Genomic DNA, 22,450 nt, shown 5'->3' on the forward strand with positions numbered 1-22,450 from the left:
AGGGTAAATATCGGGTTACTAAGCGCGGCCCTGCGCTTAGTAACCCGATGTTTACCCTGGTTACCAGTGAAGACATCGCTGAATCAGCATCACACACGCAGACTCAGCGATGTCAGCGGGTGATCCAGCGACGAAATAAGGTGCTGGCCTTCTAGCTCCGACCAACGATGTCACAGCAGGATCCTGATCGCTGCTGCGTGTCAAACACAACGATATCGCTAGCCAGGACGCTGCAACGTCACGGATCGCTATCGTTATCGTTGTTAAGTTGTTCAGTGTGAAGGTACCTTAATTCCAGCCAAACAGGATACTTTATTTAAACAGTGTTAAAAACCATAGATAACACAAAGCTGACACGGCATAGCGACCTACGTTTTTCAACAGTAAAATGTCACTAGTCACAATATAGTTCAAAACGCGTAGGTCTGTATGCCTGTGTGTCAGCTTTATGTTCTGTATGGTTATTAACACGGTTTAATAAAGGAACAAGTGGCTTATAGCTCGTTTGGCTGGGATTACATTGAATTACTGTCCGAGGTCTGTGATTAAAGGTACCGTCACACTCAGCAACTTTGCAACGAGAACGACAACGATAAGTGACGTTGCAGCGTCCTGGTTAGCGATCTCGTTGTGTTTGACACGCAGCAGCAATCTGGATCCCGCTGTGCCATCGCTGGTCGGAGCTAGAAGTCCAGAACTTTATTTCGTCGTCAGGTTGGCGTGTATCGTCATGTTTGACATCAAAAGCAACGATATCAGCAATGTTTTACATGGAGCTAACAACCAGCGAGAACGATAAGTGAGTCGCCGTTACGTCACTGGATCGCTCCTGCATCGTTGTGGAGCTGCTGTGTTTGACATCTCTACAGCGACCTAAACAGCAACGCTGCAGCGATCGGCTCGTTGTCTATATCGCTGCAGCGTCGCTGAGTGTGACGGTACCTTTACACTAAGTACTAGAAGTAAGCCATCATAAAGCACTGTGCCACCTTATCTACAGATTGACTCGATATACTCAATATATTCATGTGGCCTGCAGGGACAGCTAAGCAAAGCTGACAGAAGAAAACAAAGCACAATGGTTTCCTAGACATGTCACGCCTTTGATCTAGAGATCAACAATGTTCAGATAATACGCTACTTATGTCTTTACTTATAAAACCCTTTTAAAATTACTTTCCCAAATTACTTACTCCATCTGGATTTTCCCGCAGTTCCGAATCAGTGGATAAAGTGCTTAAATCACTGATGCAGAGCCAATGATTGGGGTCCTGAAAGAGAAATGCAGAATCATTAGTATGGCCCAAAAGCAATTATACTATCACATTATTTCAACATTTTATACACTCCTATTGGGGGGGAAATTTACCACCAAATGTGTAAAATGCCAAAACAGGATTCAGAGCATGAAAGGCGTAGTGGGGTACAGGGGTAGGGTGGCAAGCACCTTTTTAAACATACAAAAGCAGATCGGAGCGGCTGGTTGAAACGGTGCGGAACTTGGCTCCGATATACACTCACTGGCCACTTTATTAGGTACACCTGTCCAACTTCTTGTTAACACTTAATTTCTAATCAGCCAATCACATGGCGGCAACTCAGTGCATTTAGGCATGTAGACATGGTCAAGACAATCTCCTGCAGTTCAAACCGAGCATCAGTATGGGGAAGAAAGGTGATTTGAGTGCCTTTGAACGTGGCATGGTTGTTGGTGCCAGAAGGGCTGGTCTGAGTATTTCAGAAACTGCTGATCTACTGGGATTTTCACGCACAACCATCTCTAGGGTTTACAGAGAATGGCCCGAAAAAGAAAAAAAATCCAGTGAGCGGCAGTTCTGTGGGCGGAAATGCCTTGTTGATGCCAGAGGTCAGAGGAGAATGGGCAGACTGGTTCGAGCTGACAGAAAGGCAACAGTGACTCAAATCGCCACCCGTTACAACCAAGGTAGGCCTAAGAGCATCTCTGAACGCACAGTGCGTCGAACTTTGAGGCAGATGGGCTACAGCAGCAGAAGACCACACCGGGTACCACTCCTTTCAGCTAAGAACAGGAAACTGAGGCTACAATTTGCACAAGCTCATCGAAATTGGACAGTAGAAGATTGGAAAAACGTTGCTTGGTCTGATGAGTCTCGATTTCTGCTGCGACATTCGGATGGTAGGGTCAGAATTTGGCGTAAACAACATGAAAGCATGGATCCATCCTGCCTTGTATGGAGCATCTTTGGGATGTGCAGCCGACAAATCTGCGGCAACTGTGTGATGCCATCATGTCAATATGGACCAAAATCTCTGAGGAATGCTTCCAGCACCTTGTTGAATCTATGCCACGAAGAATTGAGGCAGTTCTGAAGGCAAAAGGGGTCCAACCCGTTACTAGCATGGTGTACCTAATAAAGTGGCCGGTGAGTGTACATATGCTTGTAGCTGCATAAGTGGGATAAAGCCATCTGTAACCTGCTGCATCAGACACATATAGTGCTCTCATCTCATCAATTATACACCCACAAGCCTACATGGGGCGCATACAGCATCAGTTAGTACCTCCGCATTGTGAGGGAACGGATCATCCACACCAGTAAGATCGTGACCCTTCATGTGACTTTTTAAGCTGTACTGTGTGCTGAAAGTTTTCTCACATCCATCACTAGTGCAAAAAAACGGTCTTTCCCCTGAAAAAAAAAAAAGAAGACGACAAAAGATGATCAAAACCTGACACTATAGAACGATATCCATAACTTTGTACAGACCATGGCACAGCACTGTACCACTCACCTGTGTGTTTCCTGGTGTGCGTTTTCAGGTGGTGGCTCGCAGCAAATGCCTTGCCACATCCATCATGGTCACATCTGTATCATTAAATAAGGCTACATTAAAATATGCACGTATCCTACATTCAAGCAATATCCTCTAAATGGAAACCGCTAAAAACCTCTCCGATGGTTTAAACTATACCCCCTATGTGGTACATCAATCCTACCAAGAAGGAAGTAACGGCAATGGTGGGTTTAACTTTACGCATTAAAAAAAAAAAGAAGAAGAAAAAGAACAATAATTAAAGCAGATTTTGACCACTTTTTTATTTTTTAGAACTAAGCCTTTTTTGCACTTTATGACCATATACATTTTTTCACCTTGGCATTCGGGACCAATAGCTTTTTTTTAATTTTTTTTCTATCTATAAAGGGCCCTTATGAGTTAAATTTTGGGGACAAAAGCCTTAAAAAAAACAAAAAAATAAAAAATAAATAAAGGTTTTAGTCTTGGACATAACGGTGATCCTTATACTTATGCACTGGATTTGGTCCAGTAAATAATGGCGATGGAAGTTTATTTCTGAACTCAGCAATTAAGGTGGAAGTGAGGCTGTGTACTACAGCTGTCCTCCCCCCTCTATTGTGCAGGTACAGTGACCATGTCCATTTATTACCAGGACATCTTGTGTAACAGATAGAACAGATCTCTACATACATTGTGACACACACCTTTATTTGTATTTTTACAAGATATATTCATACAAAGCATTTATCTCCCCCTAACCAATGACACGTTGATCACTAGGGGTGAAATGGCTGGGGGGAACCCCAGCGATTCCCAAAGAGGGGCTTTGGAACACCAAAAACAAGGCTCAGCAGCCCAGCCATTAAAGGAAGTAAAGGTGCACATGGTCAGCCTCTGCTCCATTCACTGTTAACGGTTCTGCGGAGTGCAGTGCTAGGTTATTTCCAGCAGTCCCATAGACAATGAATGGATATCTGCTACAATAAGGATAGGGATGTCCCACACTCTTGGTTCCAAAGCTCCAATCTCAGCATCACTGAGAGACCAAGTGGTCAGGCCCCCAGAGATCAGCAAGGTATACCCTATCCATAACTTGCTTTTTATGGGAATAACCCATAGCCTGTACAAAACAAACAATGTTAACATATAAGTTTAACCATTCTATGTGTACAGTATCAGGATTCAGGAGAAAGTTCCGATTTTGGCTCAATGCAGCAAACACTAAGTAACATCACAAATGACAGTCACCGTGGTAAAACATACATTTCAGCACTTGTAATGACAATGGAGATTATATGAGATGTCATTCGTCTGAAACTGGCATCAGAATGTCACGGACGGAATATGGGATGCGAATAGACATACTCTTACCGGAATGGTTTCTCTCTAGTGTGCGTGCGAATGTGCTTCCGTAAGTCGCTGTGGGTAGTGAAATACTTGCTGCAGCCTTCTGTCACACAGTTAAAAGTTTCACCAGTGTGGAGTCTTTTATGAGCTCTTAACCTACGGAGGGGCAAATCATTACATGAAGATTGGTTTTAGACATTTTATTTATGGTATTTACCGTAATTTCATATATACTTCCTCATAGAATATAGGGCAATAAGAAAGTCCGGTCTATTCGATTCTCATACCTTAATGGAAAATGCCATTTTCTGTCCGCTTGCATTTACTTCCAAAATAGTTTGAAAAAGTTTGCATTGGTATTTTCCAAGCTACGTGTAGCTGTCATGTTTATTTTATATACCTTGGTTATGTACCGCCATTAATATCTACAGCGCTTTACAGACATCATCATCACGGTCCTCATCGGGGCTCACAATCTACATTCCCTATCCGTATGTCTTTGGGGCGTTGCAGGAAACTCACACAAATACGGGAAGAACATACATACAGCATTCTGACAAAGCACCAAAGCCAATGTACAGTGGCAGGTAAAAGTTCAGGCAGCCCTGGTCAAAATTACTGTTATTGTGAACATGAAGATGAAGTGATCTCTAAAATGCCCAAAGTTAACGATGACACATTTGCTTTGTATTTTAGGAACAAAAATATATATATATATATATATATATATATATATATATATATATATATCTCATTTTAAAAGTGATAAAAAAGGAAAATGGGCTGATGCAAAAGTTTGGGCACACTTGGGAGATGTGTGTGCTCAGATAACTTTGACCAAAGTTTCATACCTATTAGGTTTATGGCTTGTTCATCATCGTTAGGAATGGAAAGGTGATGCTAATTTACAGAAACCCAGCCTCATTTTTCCTTGTGCCAAAAAAACAGCAGCCATGGGTTCTTCTAAGCAGCTGCCTAGCACTTTGAAAATGAAAATGGTGGATGCCCACAAAACAGGAGAAGGCTATAAGAAGATAGTAAAGCGTTTTCAAGCTGCCCTTTTCCTCAGTTTAAAATGTAATTAAGAAATAGCAGTTAACAGGAACAGCGAAGGTCAAGATAAAGTATGGAAGACCAAGCAAAATTTCAGTGAGAGCTGCTCGTAGGATTGCAAAAACCCCCAGTTGACTGCAAAAGACTTACAAAGATTTAGCAGACTCTGGAATAGTGGTACATTGTTCTACTGTTCAGAGACACCTGCACAAATATGTCCTTCAAGGAAGAGTCATCAGAAGAAAATCACTCCTGTGTCCTCACCATAACATTCAGAGTCAGAAGTATGCAAAAAACAACATTTAAACAAGCCTGATGCATTTTGCAAACAAGTCCTGTGGACAGGTGAGCTTAAAATAGAACTCTTTAACCACAATGATGAAAGGTATGTGTGGAGAAAAAAGGACACAGAATTTCAGGAAAAGAACATCTCGCCAGCCATTAAACATGGGGTGGATCAATCATGCTTTGGGGTTGTGTTGCAGCCAATGGCACGGGGAACATTTCAAGGGTCTAGGGAAGAATGAATTCAATGAAATTTCAAAAAATTGTTGATGTAAACATAATCTGCAAGAAAGCTTTAGTTGAAAAGAGGATGGCGACTACAAATGGATAAAGATCCTAAACACAAGTCAAAATATACAACAGACTACCTCAAAAGGCGCAAGCTGAAGGTTTTACAATGGCCCTCACAGTCCCCTGATCTGAACATCACCGAAAATTTGTGGCCTCAAGACCTCAAAATAGCAGTGCATCCAAGACGACCCAGGAATCTCACAGAACTGGAAGAAATTTCAAAGTAAGAATGGATGAAAATCCCTCAAACAAGAATTGAAAGACTCTTGGCTGGCTATAAAAATGTCTACAAGATGCAGTACTTTCCAAAGGGGGTGCTACTAGGAACTAACCATGCAGGGCACATCGGCCAATTTTCCTTTTTATAATTTTTAAAATGTGTGAAAGCATTTGCCCCCTTCCTTGATTTCCTATTCTTCTGCATGTTTGTCACACTTAAAATGTTTCACATCACCAAAACAATTAGACAAAGATAACACAAAATGCAGTTTTTAAATGAAGGTCTTTATTATAAATTGGAAAATAAATCCAAAACGCCCTGTGAGAAAAAGTGATTGCCCTCCCCCTCAAAACATAAATTAACTGTGGTTTATCACATCTTTGGGAAGCGGAGTTCAAATTCTCTAGCCACACCCAGGTCTGATTGCTACCACTCCTGTTCTTATCAATAAATCACTTAACCCCTTCATGCCACGGCCCTTTTTCGTTTTTTGCTCCCCTCCTTCCCAGAGCCATAACTTTTTTATTTTTCCGTCAATATAGTCATGTGAGGGCTTATTTTTTGCGGGACGAGTTGTACTTTTGAACGACACCATTGGTTTTATCATGTCTTGAACTAGAAAACGGGAAACAAATTCCAAGTGTGGTGAAATTGCAAAAAAAAGTGCAATCCCACACTTGTTTTTTGTTTGGCTTTTTTGCTAGGTTCACTAAATGCTAAAACTGACCTGCCATTATGATTCTCCAGGTGATTACAAGTTCATAGACACCTAACATGTCTAGGTTATTTTTTTATCTAAGTGGGGAAAAAAAATTTCCAAACTTTGCTTAAAAAAAAAAAAAAAAAAAAAAAAAGAAGCCATTTTCCGATACCCGTAGCGTCTCCATTTTTCATGATCTGGGGTCGGGTGAGGGCTTGTTTTTTGCGTGCCGAGCTGATGTTTTTAATTATACCACTTTTGTGAAGATACGTTCTTTTGATCGCCTGTTATGGCATTTTAATGCAATGTCACGGCGACCAAAAAAAACATGATTCTGGAGTTTCTCATTTTTTTCTCGCTACGCTGTTTAGCGATCAGGTTAATGCTTTTTTTTAATTGATAGATCGGGCGATTCTGAACGAGCAGATACCAAATATGTGTAGGTTTGATTTTTTGTTTATTGTTTTATTTTGGATGGGGCGAAAGGGGGGTGATTTAAACTTATATAGATATATATTTTTTTTTTTCATATTTTTAAAAAGATTTTTTTTTTTTACTTTTGCCATGCTTCAATAGCCTCCATGGGAGGCTAGAAGAAGGCACCACTCGATCGGCTCAGTTACATAGCAGCGATCATCAGATCTCTGCTATGTAGCTGAAATGCAGGCTTGCTATGAGCGCCAACCACAGGGGAGCCATCACAGGAGGCTGGCATCAGTAACCATAGAGGTCTCAAGGACCTCTATGGTTACCATCCTGACGCATCGCCGACCCCCGATCATGTGACGGGGGTCGGCGATGCGCTCAATTCCGGCCAGCGTTTGACAGCGGCATTTAACAGGTTAATAGCGGCAGGTGAATTGCGATTTCACTCACTGCTATTGCGCGCACATGTCAGCTGTACAAAACAGCTAACATGTCGCGACTTTGATGTGGGCTCACCGCTGCAGCCCACATCAAAGGGGGAGACACGACATGCGCTGTACTAGTACGGCGCATGTCGTGAAGGGGTTAAAGAGGACCAGCCAGACAGTTATATAGACTAAAAGTTCCTCAAAAGCTACACATCATGCCACGATCCAAAGGTTATAAAGCCATTTATAAAGCTTTGAGACTCCAGCTAATCGTAGTGAGAGCCATTATCCACAAATGGCGAAAATATGGAACAGTGATGAACCTTCCCATGAGTGGCCTCCTGACAAAAATTACCCCAAGAGCATAGAGACGACTCATCCAAGAGGTCACAAAAGACTACCATCAGCATCCAAAGACTGCATGCGTCACTTGCCTCAGTTAAGGTCTGTATTCATGACTCCACCATAAGAAAGACTGGGGAAAAATGGCCTGCATGGCAGAGTTTCAAGACAAAAACCACTGCTGAGCAATAAGAACATAAAGGCTCGTCTCATTTTTGCCAGAAAACATCTTCATGACCCCCAAGACTTTTGGGAGAATACTCTGTGGACTGACGAGACAAAAGTTGAACTTTTTGGAAGGTGTATATCCCAATAAATCTGGCTTGATGTGACAGCATTTCAGAAAAGGAACATCATAGCAATAGTAAAATATGGTGGCGGTTGTGTGATGATCTGGGGAGGTTTTGCTGCTTCAGGACCCGGAATACTTGCTGTGGTAAATGGAACCATAAATTCTGCTGTCTACCAAAAAATCCTGAAGGAGAATGTCCGGCCATCTGTCATGACCTCAAGCTGAAGCACACTTGGGTTATGCAGCAGGACAATGATCCAAAACAAAAAAGCGAGTCCACCTCTAAATGGCTTAGGAAAAACAACATTAAGAATTTGGAGTGGCCTAGTCAAAGTCCTGACCTTAATCCGACTGAGATGCTGTGGCATGACCTTAAAAAGGCAGTTCATGCTTGGAAGCCCTCCAATGTGGCTGAATTAAAACAATTCTACAAAGATGAGTGGGCCAGAATTCCTCCAGAGAATTGTAAAAGACTCATTGCCAGTTGTCGCAAACGCTTGATTGCAGTTGTTGCTGCTAAGGGTGGCCCAAAGAGTTATTAGGTTTAGGGGGCAATCACTTTTTCACACAGGGCCCTGTAGGTTTGGATTTCTTTTTTCCTTAATAATAATAATAAAGACTTAATTTAAAAACTGCATTCTAAGTGTTTACTTGTGTTACATTTGTCTAATATTTAAATTTGCTTGGTGATCTGAAACATTTAAATGTGACAAACATACAGAAGAATAGGAAATCAGGAAGGGGGCAAAGACTTTTTCATACAGCTATATTATAGACATCCTATTTTCCGGACTATAAGCACACTTTTTTCCTCCAAAATTTTGAAGGAAAGTAGGGGGTGCGTCATATAGTTCAGATGTACCTTATCTTACAGTGTGGCTGAGGATGGGTGGAGGAGGGAGGTCAGCAGAGGCAGAGCAGTGGGTCACAGCAGGCAGGAGTCGGCGACTGCAGCCAACACTGTACCCGCTGCTAAAGAAAATTAATATTCACTGCTCCTCACGGTCATAGTCCCTCCCACCTCTTTGCACTGAAGTCGGAGCATAGAGGTGGGAGGGACTATGGGCGTGGGAGCAGTGAATATTCATTCAATAGCGGGGACACGTGATCACCCAGCAGCTCCAGGAAGCCGGTGTCTGCAACTAACCTTGTGCCTGCAATTAAACAGAATGAATATTCACTGCTCCCCACGCCCATAGTCCAGGGTGTGGAGAGCAGTGTATACTCCAGCAGCTGATCTCTGAGTGTGAGGGCACAAGGCAGTGAAGTCATGTGCTTTTACATGTTGAAATCAGCTGCTGGCATCAGCTTAGTACATAGCATTGCGAGGGAGAGGAAGAAAGGTGAGTAGAATCATTTTATTTTCAAGTGTGCACCATGATGGTGGCCATGGATACTGGATAGGGTGCCATATATACCTGGGTGGGGACATATATACCAGGATAGGGGATATTGGCGGACATTACACTATAAGAGTGTCAGCAGAAGATCCTCTCTCATAACAGTGAGTCATGACCACATTTTTTACTTCAATTTTTTTATTCCTCCTCTAAAGCTTAGATGCGTCTTATAGTCCAAAAAATACGATATGCTTGCTTAAAATACAAAAGGAAATACGTCATCTTTAATTTTAGCCCATTTAGATATCATTTCATCTTCAACTTGCTTACCTGTTCACAACAACAGTAATTTTGACCAGAGGTGCCCTAACTTTTACATGACACTGTATATTTCTAAAACAGAACACTGCGCTGGAACAGAGGAAAGGTCACCATGTTTAGGTAGGTGTCAGCTGAAACAATGTAGAAAATTGTAACTAATCTATACAGAGAAAAAGAAAAAAAAAAGCAACATGCAGGCAAGGACAAACTGGAGACAGTAACAGCTATAATTATCCATAATAAATGACTCCATATTACCCAGAGATGAAAAGGGCAATTTATTTGTTGAGCTGTTCTCCTTTGCTTTGTTCCTCTACATTCATTACATACATGACACAGTCATTAAAAATCACCAGTCATTAAATTGAGAAACAAACAACAAGTTGATCTATAGGCTGGGCACACAAATTATTGTATATTTAGAAGATACACCTTGCTTTACTTACACATGGCAAGGATAACAGACAGTCGACTGAACAACAGTTAGATCTGCAGTAATCACAGAGCCAGCTTTACCTATGGAAGTAATATGTCTTGTTTGGGGTGGTGGGGAACACGAGAGAGTTGGGGTCGTCTAAACTGAAGTTCTGCATTATACAAACCCCATGAGGAAAAGCAATGTTGCTCATCGACAGCCGATTTAAACATTCAAGCCTGAACCATGTGTGGTTGATTCTTCGCCCATCACTGATTCTTTAAAGGGCCACTGTCACCCCCCTCCAGCCGTTATAAACTAAAAGAGCCACCTTGTGCAGCAGTAATGCTGCATTCTAACAAGGTGGCTCTTTTAGTTATAGGTTCAAGCATACCCCAAATAAAACGTTTTTATACTTAGCCACAATTCCTGTCTTTAGCCAGGTAGGCGGGTCCTCACTCCCCAGCTTGGCCAGCTCCTCTGCCGTCACTCACATCTTCCTGCGCTTTCGGCGCCGCCCCCTCAGCGCTGTTATCGTTTCAAATCCGGCGCCTGCGCTGTGTACTGGTGTCCTGCGCAGACGCAGTAAGCTCTGGCCGTCTGATGTAATGGCTGATACCAGAGAACAAAAGACATCCACAGAACACCAGGATGGATCTGCTGCACAGCAAATAGCTGTAGGACCTGCGATGACGTCACTGCCATGTGATTGCCCTAATCTTTTAGTTTATAACGGCTGGAGGGGGGTGACAGTGGCCCTTTAAATAAAGACCACTAAGTAAAGTTTCTGTTCCTAAACAACCGTTACCCTCTATGATATAAGAAAGGCTTATTTTGAGTGTATGTCTCTGTAAAGTCCAGCTTTAATCTGAAAAACTTTTTGAAAAAAATAAACATTTACTTTATTTAGATGTCCTTGGACACCACATGCCATTCTCACCTGTATAGGGTATTAAAGGCTTTTTCACAGCCTTGCACATCACATTCAAAAGGCTTTTCCTTAGTGTGCACTCGGACATGGATCTTGAGGCTGTATGAGGTAAGAAACGCCTTCCCACAGCCCTCCTGATTGCATACAAAAGTGTATTCCCCTCGGTGTGTTTTCTGGTGGGTGCGCAGATTGCCCGCTGTGCTGTATGTACGAAGGCAGCCTTCAAACGTGCACTGATAGCGCTTCACCTGCAAAACAAGAAGAAGCTATACACATTAGCCAATCATTTATTACACTTTCTATAAGAGGTACAGACTTAGGTAGTCTGAGAAGTCCCCTTAAAATGGCCATTTGTCTTTCCACCTCCAGTGATTATGAGCAAATCTACCGTATATAATAATGGCTGAGAAATAAAAGAATCAAAGTGTTGCAATGGGCCAGACAAAGTCCAGACCTCACCCCAACTGAAATGTGAAATGCTGTGCATTAACAAATGCCTACAAACGTGAGGAGTACCTCAATCTGCGGTGACACACACACATATATATATATACATACATATATATATATATATATATATATATATATATATATATATATATATATATATATATATATACACATATACATATATATATACACATATACACACACATATATATATATATATATATACATATATATATATATATACACATATACATATATATACACATATATATACATATATATATATATATATATGTATATATATATATACACATATATATACACATATATATATATATATACACACACACACATATATATACATATATATATATATATATATATATATATATATATACACACACACATATACACACTGTATATATATATATAATTGTCTAAGGTCCACCTCCATCTGTTTGTCTGTAACTTCCGTCTGTCTGTAACGGAAATCCCTCGTCACTGGTCGCGCCTGGCCGGTGCGACCAATCAGCGATATTGGGGCAGGATTTACACACCGCTTCACTTTTTACTATTGAAGCTGCCTATGCAGCATCAATAGTAGAAAGATAAAATGTTAAAAATAATAAAACAAAAAGAAAAAACAACATTATATTCTCACCTTCCGGCATCCGCGCCAGCCTTTCCCACTCCCGGTCCCAAGAATCCATTGCGGCAATGACCAAAGAAGACATAGCGGTCTCGCGAGACAGCTACATCACGGGTTATTGCTGCAAGGCGTTACTGGGAACGGAGCGTCTCTGATTGGTCGCGATTGGTACATACATATTCTAGAATACCCGATGCGTTAGAATCGGGCCACCATCTAGTTATTTAATAGTTACTAAGAACACTGCCAAATACCCCACTAAAGGACTTAACTTTCAAGGAAAAGATGGGCCCAAACTTCCAGGTCGTGGGATTCCAGCATGCAGAATGGGATCCCACAAGCCTCCATGGCCACTCTGACAGTGAAAGCATGAGATATCACTCTTTGCACTAACCTAGCATTGATACATGGTTTACTATGCAGTGACGGCAACTGCTCTAAGGCTATGTTCACACATTGCGGTTTTTTTCTGCAGGCAAAACATGCTTTCTTGGCAGTAGAGAAGCAGGTCTTGCTGCATTTTTCAGGTACATACATCTCTTGTGCATGCTGATACAGTTTAGTGCCTAATGTTCCTGAGTTTTCTGCACCAAAAGCACAGCAAAACCTAATACCTGCATTTTTTGCTGCGTATTGCTTTCTATGGGTGAAAAAATGGTGCAAAAATACTGAAAGTGACATGTTGCCTGTTTCAAATACGCAGTTTTCCAACTCACTCGGAGAAAAAAAAAAAAGAAGTGTCTGCGCATGAGATTTCTGAAATCTAATAGCTTTTGCTGGCACTGTAAAATGCAGCTTATAATTTGCATTAAAAAAAACAATGCAGCAAAGACAAGTGTGAACTTAACCTGAGGATGTTACTCTTTACTCACTGCTTAATAAACTGTGCGGCAGCACGGATTTATCGCAAAATGCTTAAGAGAATGCACAAGACTTTAAACGTTTGGGCCCGACTTTTGCTATACAGCCGGCCCTTTCACGGGGCATTACGTCGCCTTCTGTGCGTTTTGGACTAACTTTTATTTAGAAAAATCACCAGTCTGGGGTTGCCCACTCTTAATGAATAAGAGAAGGGCAGCTCCAGATTGGCGATAGGTTAAGCAACGTTGTAAAGAAGAGTGGTCCAAAAATAATCCAGGGCGATGTGAGAGACTGACAGACTTAATTCTCAATAGTTTACTGTACTTAACAGCTGTTAAAGGTAATTGCACAAGCTATGGATTCATGGGGTGTACTTAGTTTTTGTTAAATAAGAAATTACACAATGTAATTTCTCATGTATTGTTGTTCATTTGAGGATGCATTTAACCAATACCATCTAACTTCTAAGGACAAGATTTTTTTTTAATAACATAGAATTAAAAAGAGGGTGTACTTAGTTTTCCTCATGACTGCATATGATTTAATGAGGTGCAATAGACTAGGTAGCAGCTTGGCACTTATAGGAAATCTGTCAGAAGAACCCCCAGTCCCCAAACTCTTTTGTGCATGTAGTTCTTGCTAAGACAGGTTCAGCGGTACCTTTACATGGGGCCGGCCGGCTCCTCCATTACTGAAAAAGCAGCGTTTGAATCAATATGCAAACGAGCTGAAAGACTTTTGGCCCTTAGAAACTGGTCCCAACGCGTGGTCACTGCCCGTAGTCACCGCTCAGCGCCTTCTCCTTGACTACTGCTCCTCTGCTTGAAGTCACACAACAAAGGAGCTGTCGGACAAGGAGTGGAAAATTGAATTGGAAGAGCTTCCATGGGCCAAAAACACTACAGCCTGCTTTGCATATTGATTCAAACATTGACTTCTTAGTAATGGAGGAGCGGACTGGCCATGTACAAGACTTGTCTGTGAAAGATGTAAGCGCACATACAGAGAGTTTTTAAATTAATTGTGATTAGTTCCGTAATACTCCATCTTTCTCCTTCTAGATGGAAAGTTACAAGCAAGCAATAAAAAATCCTTGTGAATACCGACTTCCTTAACAGCTATTTTTGTGTACTGTGCAAGATTTTGCTTCCTCTTCTCATTTCCTAGAAATCAGGCATAACAAATGCCATAACATATTATACAAACCAGAAATTAAATATATACAGTATATACTTGAGTATAAGCCGAGATTTTCAGCCCATTTTTTTAGGCTGAAAGTGCCCCTCTCGGCTTATACTCGAGTCACTGTTCCAGGGAGGTCGGCGGGGGAGGGGGAGCGGTGGCTGTGACATACTCACCTGCTGCTGGCGCGGTCCCTGTATCTCCGGGCGCTGACAGCTTCTTACAGCGTTGAGCGGTCACATGGTACCGCTCATTACAGTAATGAATATGGACCCGACTCCACTCCCATAGGGGTGGAGCCGCATATTCATTACTGTAATGAGCGGTAACTGTGACCGCTCAACGCTGGAAGAAGCTGTCAGCGCCCGGAGAAGACCATCAGGGAAGTTGCCAAGGACCGCGCCAGGAGCAGGTGAGTATAATGGGGAGCACTGCGCGATAGTCACCTGTCCTCGTTCCGGGCGCCGCTCCGTCTTCCGCGTCCTCTGCAGTGACCTTCAGGTCAGAGGGCGCGATGACGTGGTTAGTCCGCACCCTCTGCCTGAACGTTAGTGCAGAGGACACGGAAGACACTGCGGCGCCGGAACGAGGACCGGTGAGTATTGCAAGTGCCGGGGACCTGAGCGAGGAGAGGCGAGTATGTCATTTTTATTTTTTTTTTAATCGCAGCAACAGCATATGGGGCAAATATCTCTATGGAGCATCTTATGGGGCCATATTCAACGTTTGTGCAGCACTATATGGGGCAAATATCTTTGTGGAGCATCTTATGGGGCCATATTCAACGTTTGTGCAGCACTATATGGGGCAAATATCTTTATGGAGCATCTTATGGGGCCATTATTAACCTTTGTGCAGTATTATATGGGGCATATTTTAATATGGAGCATCTTATAGGGCCATCATGAACTGTATGGAGCATTATATGGGGCTCCTGATTCAATATGGATATTCAAAAACACTTAACCTACTGATGTCTCAATTAATTTTACTTTTATTGGTATCTATTTTTATTTTTGAAATTTACCGGTAGCGGCTGCATTTTCCACCCTAGGCTTATAACTCGAGTCATTAAGCTTTCCCAGTTTTCTGAGGCAAAATTAGGGGGGTTGGCTTATACACGGGTCGGCTTCTACTCGAGTGTATACGGTAACTTTTTTTGGTGGGAGCAGACAGGTACTTTTATATATACACACTACGTGCACTGCCTACGTTGCTTCCTGGTATTGTCCAGTGTTTCAACAATGTGCAAGTATATAGACGTATCAACTGTACTTCCAACATAATAAAATCTGCCTACACATGTGCATATATACACACAAATGCACAAATTAAAACACACACCCTTATAGTAGTAATGATGTAAAGGGGCCACTAGGGGATCACAAGAGACTTGTTTGGAGCAACTGTAAAGGCACAGATGATTGGCCTCGGGGAGACCAAAACATCCAACACCGCGGAGACACGATCACGTGTTTCTCAACGCAGTGATCCAGAACACTGCCCCCATCCCTTATGGGAAATATGCAAATGCATGTAGAGTAGCTGCGGAGACACCATCACGTGTTTCTCAACGCAAGCAGTGAATAGCCAGGCCTTTCCCTAATAGCCAGATTCCTACTCCACACTGATGAGGGGCAAAAACCCCGAAACAGCTGTCTGTGGATGGATACCATGCTTGGCATAGGTGGTTTTCCTGTATTGGATGCTGCCCTTCCCCTGGTTGTTCCTTCCCGGGGAAAGGCCTGGCTATTCACTGCTTGCGTTGAGAAACACGTGATGGTGTCTCCGCAGCTACTCTACATGCATTTGCATATTTCCCATAAGGGATGGCGGCAGTGTTCTGGATCACTGCGTTGAGAAACACGTGATGGTGTCTCCGCGGTGTTGGGATGTTTTGGTCTCCCCGAGGCCAATCATCTGTGCCTTTACAGCCTTTTTACTAGGCACTGCTCCTAATAGCCCGATTCCTACTCCACACTGATGAGGGGCAAAAACCCCGAAACAGCTGTCTGTGGATGGATACCATGCTTGGCATAGGTGGTTTTCCTGTATTGGATGTTTTCCTTTATTGGATGCAGCCCTTCCCGTGGTTGTTCCTTCCCGGGGAAAGGCCTGGCTATTCACTGCTTGCGTTGAGAAACACGTGATGGTGTCTCCGCAGCTACTCTACATGCATTTGCATATTTCCCATAAGGGATGGCGGCAGTGTTCTGGATCACTGCGTTGAGAAACACGTGATGGTGTCTCCGCGGTGTTGGATGTTTTGGTCTCCCCGAGGCCAATCATCTGTGCCTTTACAGCCTTTTTACTAGGCACTGCTCCTAATAGCCAGATTCCTACTCCACACTGATGAGGGGCAAAAACCCCAAAACAGCTGTCTGTGGATGGATACCATGCTTGGCATAGGTGGTTTTCCTGTATTGGATGTTTTCCTTTATTGGATGCTGCCCTTCCTGTGGTTGTTCCTTCCCGGTGAAAGGCCTGGCTATTCACTGCTTGCGTTGAGAAACACGTGATGGTGTCTCTGCAGCTACTCTACATGCATTTGTTTGGAGCAACTAACACAAGAACTGGACATTAGACCAGAGGAAATTTGTACTTTGTTTAAGGAGTCAACGTTTTTAGATTTTTGGTACCAACTAGCAAGTCTTTGAGTCGCAGAGAGGTGAGTGGAACGTTTCTACTTTAGTTGTGCTTGCTGTGAAGCATTCAGGAGTAGGTGTGATGGTTTGGAGGTGCTTTGCTTACTGGTGATTTATTCTAAATAAGGCACATTTAGCAGAGTGAAGGCAAACCAGCCAACAAGTGCTCAGCACCTCCGGGAACTCCAAGACTTGTTGGAAAATGATTCCTGGTAACTACTGGATACAACTTTTTCTATAGTTGTGAATAAATTTCCCCGTTAGGACAGCTATCTCTTAGAGTCAGGCACGGTATTCTGTATTCCAGAGATTGTTTTCGTGGATATAACAAATGTCCTATGTTGGCATTGAAGAAGAGAGTCTCCTCTAACCAATCAAAGAGGGCCATTCATCTGGATCACCACCATGTATCACACACACATACAGTATTTTGTTCAGCCAGTCAAGGCTTCGTAAGGCAAAACCCATTGTCAGCTTTTGGTGCGGCTGGCAAGAATATTTTATCTGCGATATTTTTACTATAGGTTGAGTTCATTGAACTCGAAAGTGTTACCCCGGCCTTAAGCTGTTGTACACACCAGAAAGTTACAGCCACTGTAAAGTAATTCTATGTCACAGTGCAGGGTGTCCCTTGGGGGGATGTATGAGCGCTAAAAACAAGTAGTGACTTGACCCCTTAAAGACAAAGTTTTTTTTTTTAATCTCCACCTTTTCAAATAGCCATAACTTTTAAATTTTCTGCCAACACCGACATAGGAGGGCTTTTTTTGTACACAAGTCGTGGTATTGAATGATGTTGCCTTAAAGATCTATATAGCACCACTGAGAGGATTAACATTTTGGGAAGGATCTCAGTGGTGCCAGCAACATATTAAATATTTGCCACCGAGACCAACTGTCATAACCAGCGACTAACTGGCATGTGAAAAAAAAATGGGCTAAGGCTACGTTCACATTTGCAAACAAAAATGCGGCAAAACGCATGCACAACGCTGTGTTTTGCGCCGCATGTGTCCTTTTTTCTATTGATTTTGGACGCAGCAAAAATGCAACTTGCTGCGTCCTCTGCGCCCGGACGCGTGCTCCGCAGTGACGCATGCGGCGCAAAACGCAAGTGCACCGCATGTCCATGCGCCCCCATGTTAAATATAGGGGCGCATGACGCATGCGGCGCCGCTGCGGCGCCCGACGCTGCGGCGCGGACCGCAAATGTGAACGTAGCCTAAAAGGGATTTCCAAAAAACAGAAGTTACCTGCTATCCATAGGATAGGGATTATTGTGCGGATCGCTGGATGTTTAATCACTGATGCCCCTAGCAATCCTGAGAAAAATACTCAAGAATTCCAAGAACAGGGCTCCTGCAGTGCCACTTCTTAAAGGGAACCTTATTAATGTGATCCGTTGCTTTGTCGGATCGCACTCAGACGGATAATACGGACTGTGCACGAGCCTTTAGTGAGACGGTAGGAAATAACTGAGTGCTGTATTCATCTTTCTCTGGCTTTCCCTGACAGTGAGTGCAGCGGAGGCTGAGCATGTCCACTTATGCTCCATTTAAAGGGAACCCGTCAACCCCAAAATCGAAGGTGAGCTAAGCCCACCGGCATCAGGAGCTTATCTACAGCATCCTGGAATGCTGTAGATAAGCCCCCGATGTAACCTGAAAGATGAGAAAAAGAGGTTAGATTATACTCACCTGGGCGTTCCCGGTCCGATGGGCGTCGCAGTCCGGTCCGGGGCCTCCCATCTTCTTACGATGACGTCCTCTTCTTGTCTTCACACTGTGGCTCCGGTGCAGGCGTACTTTATCTGTCCTGTTGAGGGCAGAGCAAAGTACTGCAGTGCGCAGATGCTGGGCCTCTCTGACCTTTCCCTGCGCACTGCAGTACTTTGCCCTGCCCTCAATATGACAGACAAAGTACGCCTGCGCCGGAGCCGCAGCGTGAAGACAAGAAGAGGACGTCATCGTAAGAAGATGGGAGGCCCCAGACCGGACCGCGACGCCCATCGGACCGGGACCGCCCCTGGGTGAGTATAATCTAACCTCTTTTTCTCATCTTTCAGGATACATCGGGGGCTTATCTACAGCATTCCAGGATGCTGTAGATAAGCCCCTGATGCCGGTGGGCTTACCTCACCTTCGATTTTGGGGTTGACAGGTTCCCTTTAAATGGAGCATAAGTGGACATGCTCAGCCTCCGCTGCACTCACTGTCAGGGAAAGCCAGAGAAAGATGAATACAGCACTCAGTTATTTCCTACCGTCTCACTAAAGGCTCGTGCACAGTCCGTATTATCCGTCTGAGTGCGATCCGACAAAGCAACGGATCACATTAATAAAAATGTTATTCTATGGGGCCGTGCATGTCAAATTTTTTACCTTAGACAAAGCAGGTCGGAGGAAAAAAAATAATATAAATAAATAATCACAGAATGTTTGAGTTGATATTCAGATTGTACTTGCCCAAGCAAGTCGATGAGTCCCTGGAAAATATTGGGACTGCACTTGGATGAGATCTGAGTGCAGTCTGATTCCAAGGACTGACAACAGAGGAAATGGAGAAATGTTTTACTCCATCTTCTTCTCATCTGAGAGAATCCGATCACAGTTTGACGAGAATGTGATTAGCATAATCGACACGATTCTCTCAGATGAGAGAATATACGCTTGTGTGACCCCAGCCTAACAATGAATAAAGCAGAAGTGGTCATCCTCAGCCTCTACTCCACTGTGTATGGGAATGCCAGGGAAAGCGGAATACAGTGTTCAGCTATTTCCTGTCTCAATAACAATGAATGGAGCAGAGGCCAAAAATGTACCCCTCTGCTCTATTCAAAAAGGGGCTCTGGATTGTCAGTCTTGAGATTGCTGGAGATGGGTAAAGGATACCCCGTGGTTTTGAGAAAACCTATGTAAACTAGGTTGCATAATATTTGACAAAAAAGTAGCTGAAGAAACAATAAATCGAATATACTAACTATAATAAGAGGAAAGGCTAATAATGAAGGCAAGACCGCAGTAAAGATGAATGCTGTATACCTTTTAGTAATAAAGAAAATTATTACCTATAACCAGATATAGACAGAGGAATTTTAAATAAGGGCATCTAGAGAACGTCCAGGAAGGGCACTGTACTACTGATAGGGGCATGCTAAAGGCCCCCACAATCAGTGTTGCTGTATTCGGCCTAATGGATTCATGGTGCATTTTAAGCAGATGGCCAGTAACAAAAGTGTTTAGATGTGTTTAACATAGATCGATGTACAACTTACCAACCACCATCAGTGGTGTGTGTATAGAAGGGGCTGGTAGACTGGCTCATTTCTATAGCAAAGCTAGCCCCCTTCTCGGTGTGTGAGATGGCAGCTGGCTTAGCAACTAAAATGACCAGTCTGCCAGCCCCCTTCATAGACTGCACTGATAACATGCAAGCATCTGAAGAGGTCTCCTGCACCAAGCACTAACTGGAAGTGGAATGCCAGGACCTGGCACCTAGAGGTTGCAGAAAGTTGGGTATATTTGCATTTCAAAGTTTCTTTGAAGTGTACAACCCCTTAAAAAGGGGCCGATAAACATATCCAGATATTAGTGAGGTTTAGTGTCTGCATTACCTCCTTCTGCTTGGTTTCCGGGCACTCGGAGTGAAGAGTCAGTGTGGCCCCCTCGATGTTCCTGGGCATAGGAGTTGAACCAGGGTTAATGGTGAGGTGAATCTGGTCCGGTGAAATGATGTGCTGAACGTATCCTTGGGACATGGCATCCTGTTCGGACATAAGCAATAGGCCTTCTTCATTAGCCGCATCAAGGAATGGAAGCTTGGAGCTAATGTTACTCTCATCCTCCTCCTCATCGTCATCATCTTCCTCTGATGGCTGCTGGTCCTGCTCTATGAGGACGGTGGTGGTATCATAGACTGTGGGCACCTCTCGCCCGCCTTTATCCAGGAACCACTTCCTCATCTTGGCATTTGGGCACATGCCCTCCTCCTCCTCCTCAGACATAAGGGCCAGTTCTGGGCTATTTTCTCCCATGGCACAAAGCTGGATAGATCACGCTCTTATCCTGGAGAAACGAGTATTCTGGCGGTCAGAAGGGTCACATTCACATCCTCATAGGGGGGCTACACATGGCATAGGAGGTCCTGGCCAGCTCAGGCTGCCTCCAGCTCCTCCACAGAGCTCAGGGCAGTCACATGGAGGTAAGGAGGGAGGGTGGGACATGACCAGTAGCTGACCACGTCCAGGCTATGGAGGAGCATGGTGAGGCAGGAGCCACCGACAATCAGCTACTAATGTCTGGCGCTGACACAGGACTTCAGGGGCCACTGCTCCCCATACACACGGCTGAGAGCTCGCACAGCGGCACTGCACACACAACTTCTCACTCTACAGCAATGGCTCCGACCAATACGAAGGCAAACGGACAGCCAAACCTGCCGCTGCTCGCTAGCCCTGCTCCGGGGTCCTCAGCTCATGCCCGAGCAGCGCCACTTCCTGATCCGCTCCCTTCATTCGCTGCTAGGAAGAAGACGGACCGCCGAGAGGGACAAACATGAGTGAAGGCGTTCAGTGTGGTCATGGGACGTGCTGTGTGTGTCACGTGTCACTGCTCTGGTCACAGCCCTGCATGGAGAGGAAGTCATTCTAGATGTGACACATGCCTATACAGCCGCGCACACGGACATGCGCCCAGAGAAAATGATTAGAGCATGTCAACTTCACACTAATATACTATATGCAAATAATACATTTCTTTATATATTTATACTAGCTGTACTACCCGGCTTTGCCCGGGGTAATAACTGCTGTTAGCAAAATAGAATGTGTTAACAAAAATTTATTCTGCACAAAAAAACCACAAAACAAATAGAAATGTAATTATTAAAAGGCAAAAACTAAGCTAATAGAAGCATTTTACAACATATAGTTCAACACCAGAGATATTCCACACAGATTTAACTAAATTGGCCAAGTAATGTGAAGTAATCTTCTACTACTTATTCGAGAGCCTTTTGATAAATGACATTCTTAGTTTTTCCTTCAGGTGCAAAGACAAACAGATTTTTGGCTGTTCCAACTCTTGAACAGGCCACATAAAGTTGACCATGAGAAAAGCATGGAGATTGTAAATCTAAGCTAGCTGAAGAGCCCGGCGTTGCCTGGGCATAGTAAATATCTGTGGTTAGTTATAGCACCTCACTTCTCTTATTTTCCCATCACGCCTCTCATTTTCCCCATCACATCTTTCATTTTCCCCCTCACATCTCTCATTTTCTCCCTCACACCTCTCATTTTCCCCCTCACTCCTCTTATTTTCCCCCTCACTACTCTCATTCCCCCCTAACACTTGTCATTTCGACCTCACATCTGTCATTTTCCGATCACTCCACTATTTTCCCTCACTCCTCTCATTTTGCACTCACACCTTTTCATTTTCACCTCACACCTCTCATTTTCACCTCAGTATATACATGTTTGTCATCTCCCTTAT

The 22,450-nt window shown here is 43.4% G+C and overlaps 1 protein-coding gene across 2 annotated transcripts in view; it reads right to left on the reverse strand.

Moving 5' to 3' along the window:
- Positions 1-21,594, reverse strand: part of MTF1 (metal regulatory transcription factor 1) — a 34,058-nt gene extending 12,464 nt beyond the window's left edge. Inside the window, exons 1-6 of one of the 2 annotated variants that reach the window (XM_077295943.1) lie at positions 20,572-21,594; positions 11,182-11,420; positions 4,153-4,284; positions 2,776-2,849; positions 2,545-2,672; positions 1,194-1,271 (exon numbers count right to left, since the gene is read on the reverse strand). In XM_077295943.1, the coding sequence (XP_077152058.1) occupies positions 1,194-1,271; positions 2,545-2,672; positions 2,776-2,849; positions 4,153-4,284; positions 11,182-11,420; positions 20,572-20,991 (1,071 nt within the window). In that variant the 5' untranslated portion in view covers positions 20,992-21,594. The remainder of the gene's footprint in view (positions 1-1,193; positions 1,272-2,544; positions 2,673-2,775; positions 2,850-4,152; positions 4,285-11,181; positions 11,421-20,571) is intronic. The other variant, XM_077295944.1, reaches the window with a different exon arrangement.
- Positions 21,595-22,450: the final 856 nt, after the last annotated feature.

Source organism: Ranitomeya variabilis, chromosome 3 (genome assembly GCF_051348905.1).
Source record: "Ranitomeya variabilis isolate aRanVar5 chromosome 3, aRanVar5.hap1, whole genome shotgun sequence".
NCBI lineage: Eukaryota > Metazoa > Chordata > Amphibia > Anura > Dendrobatidae > Ranitomeya > Ranitomeya variabilis.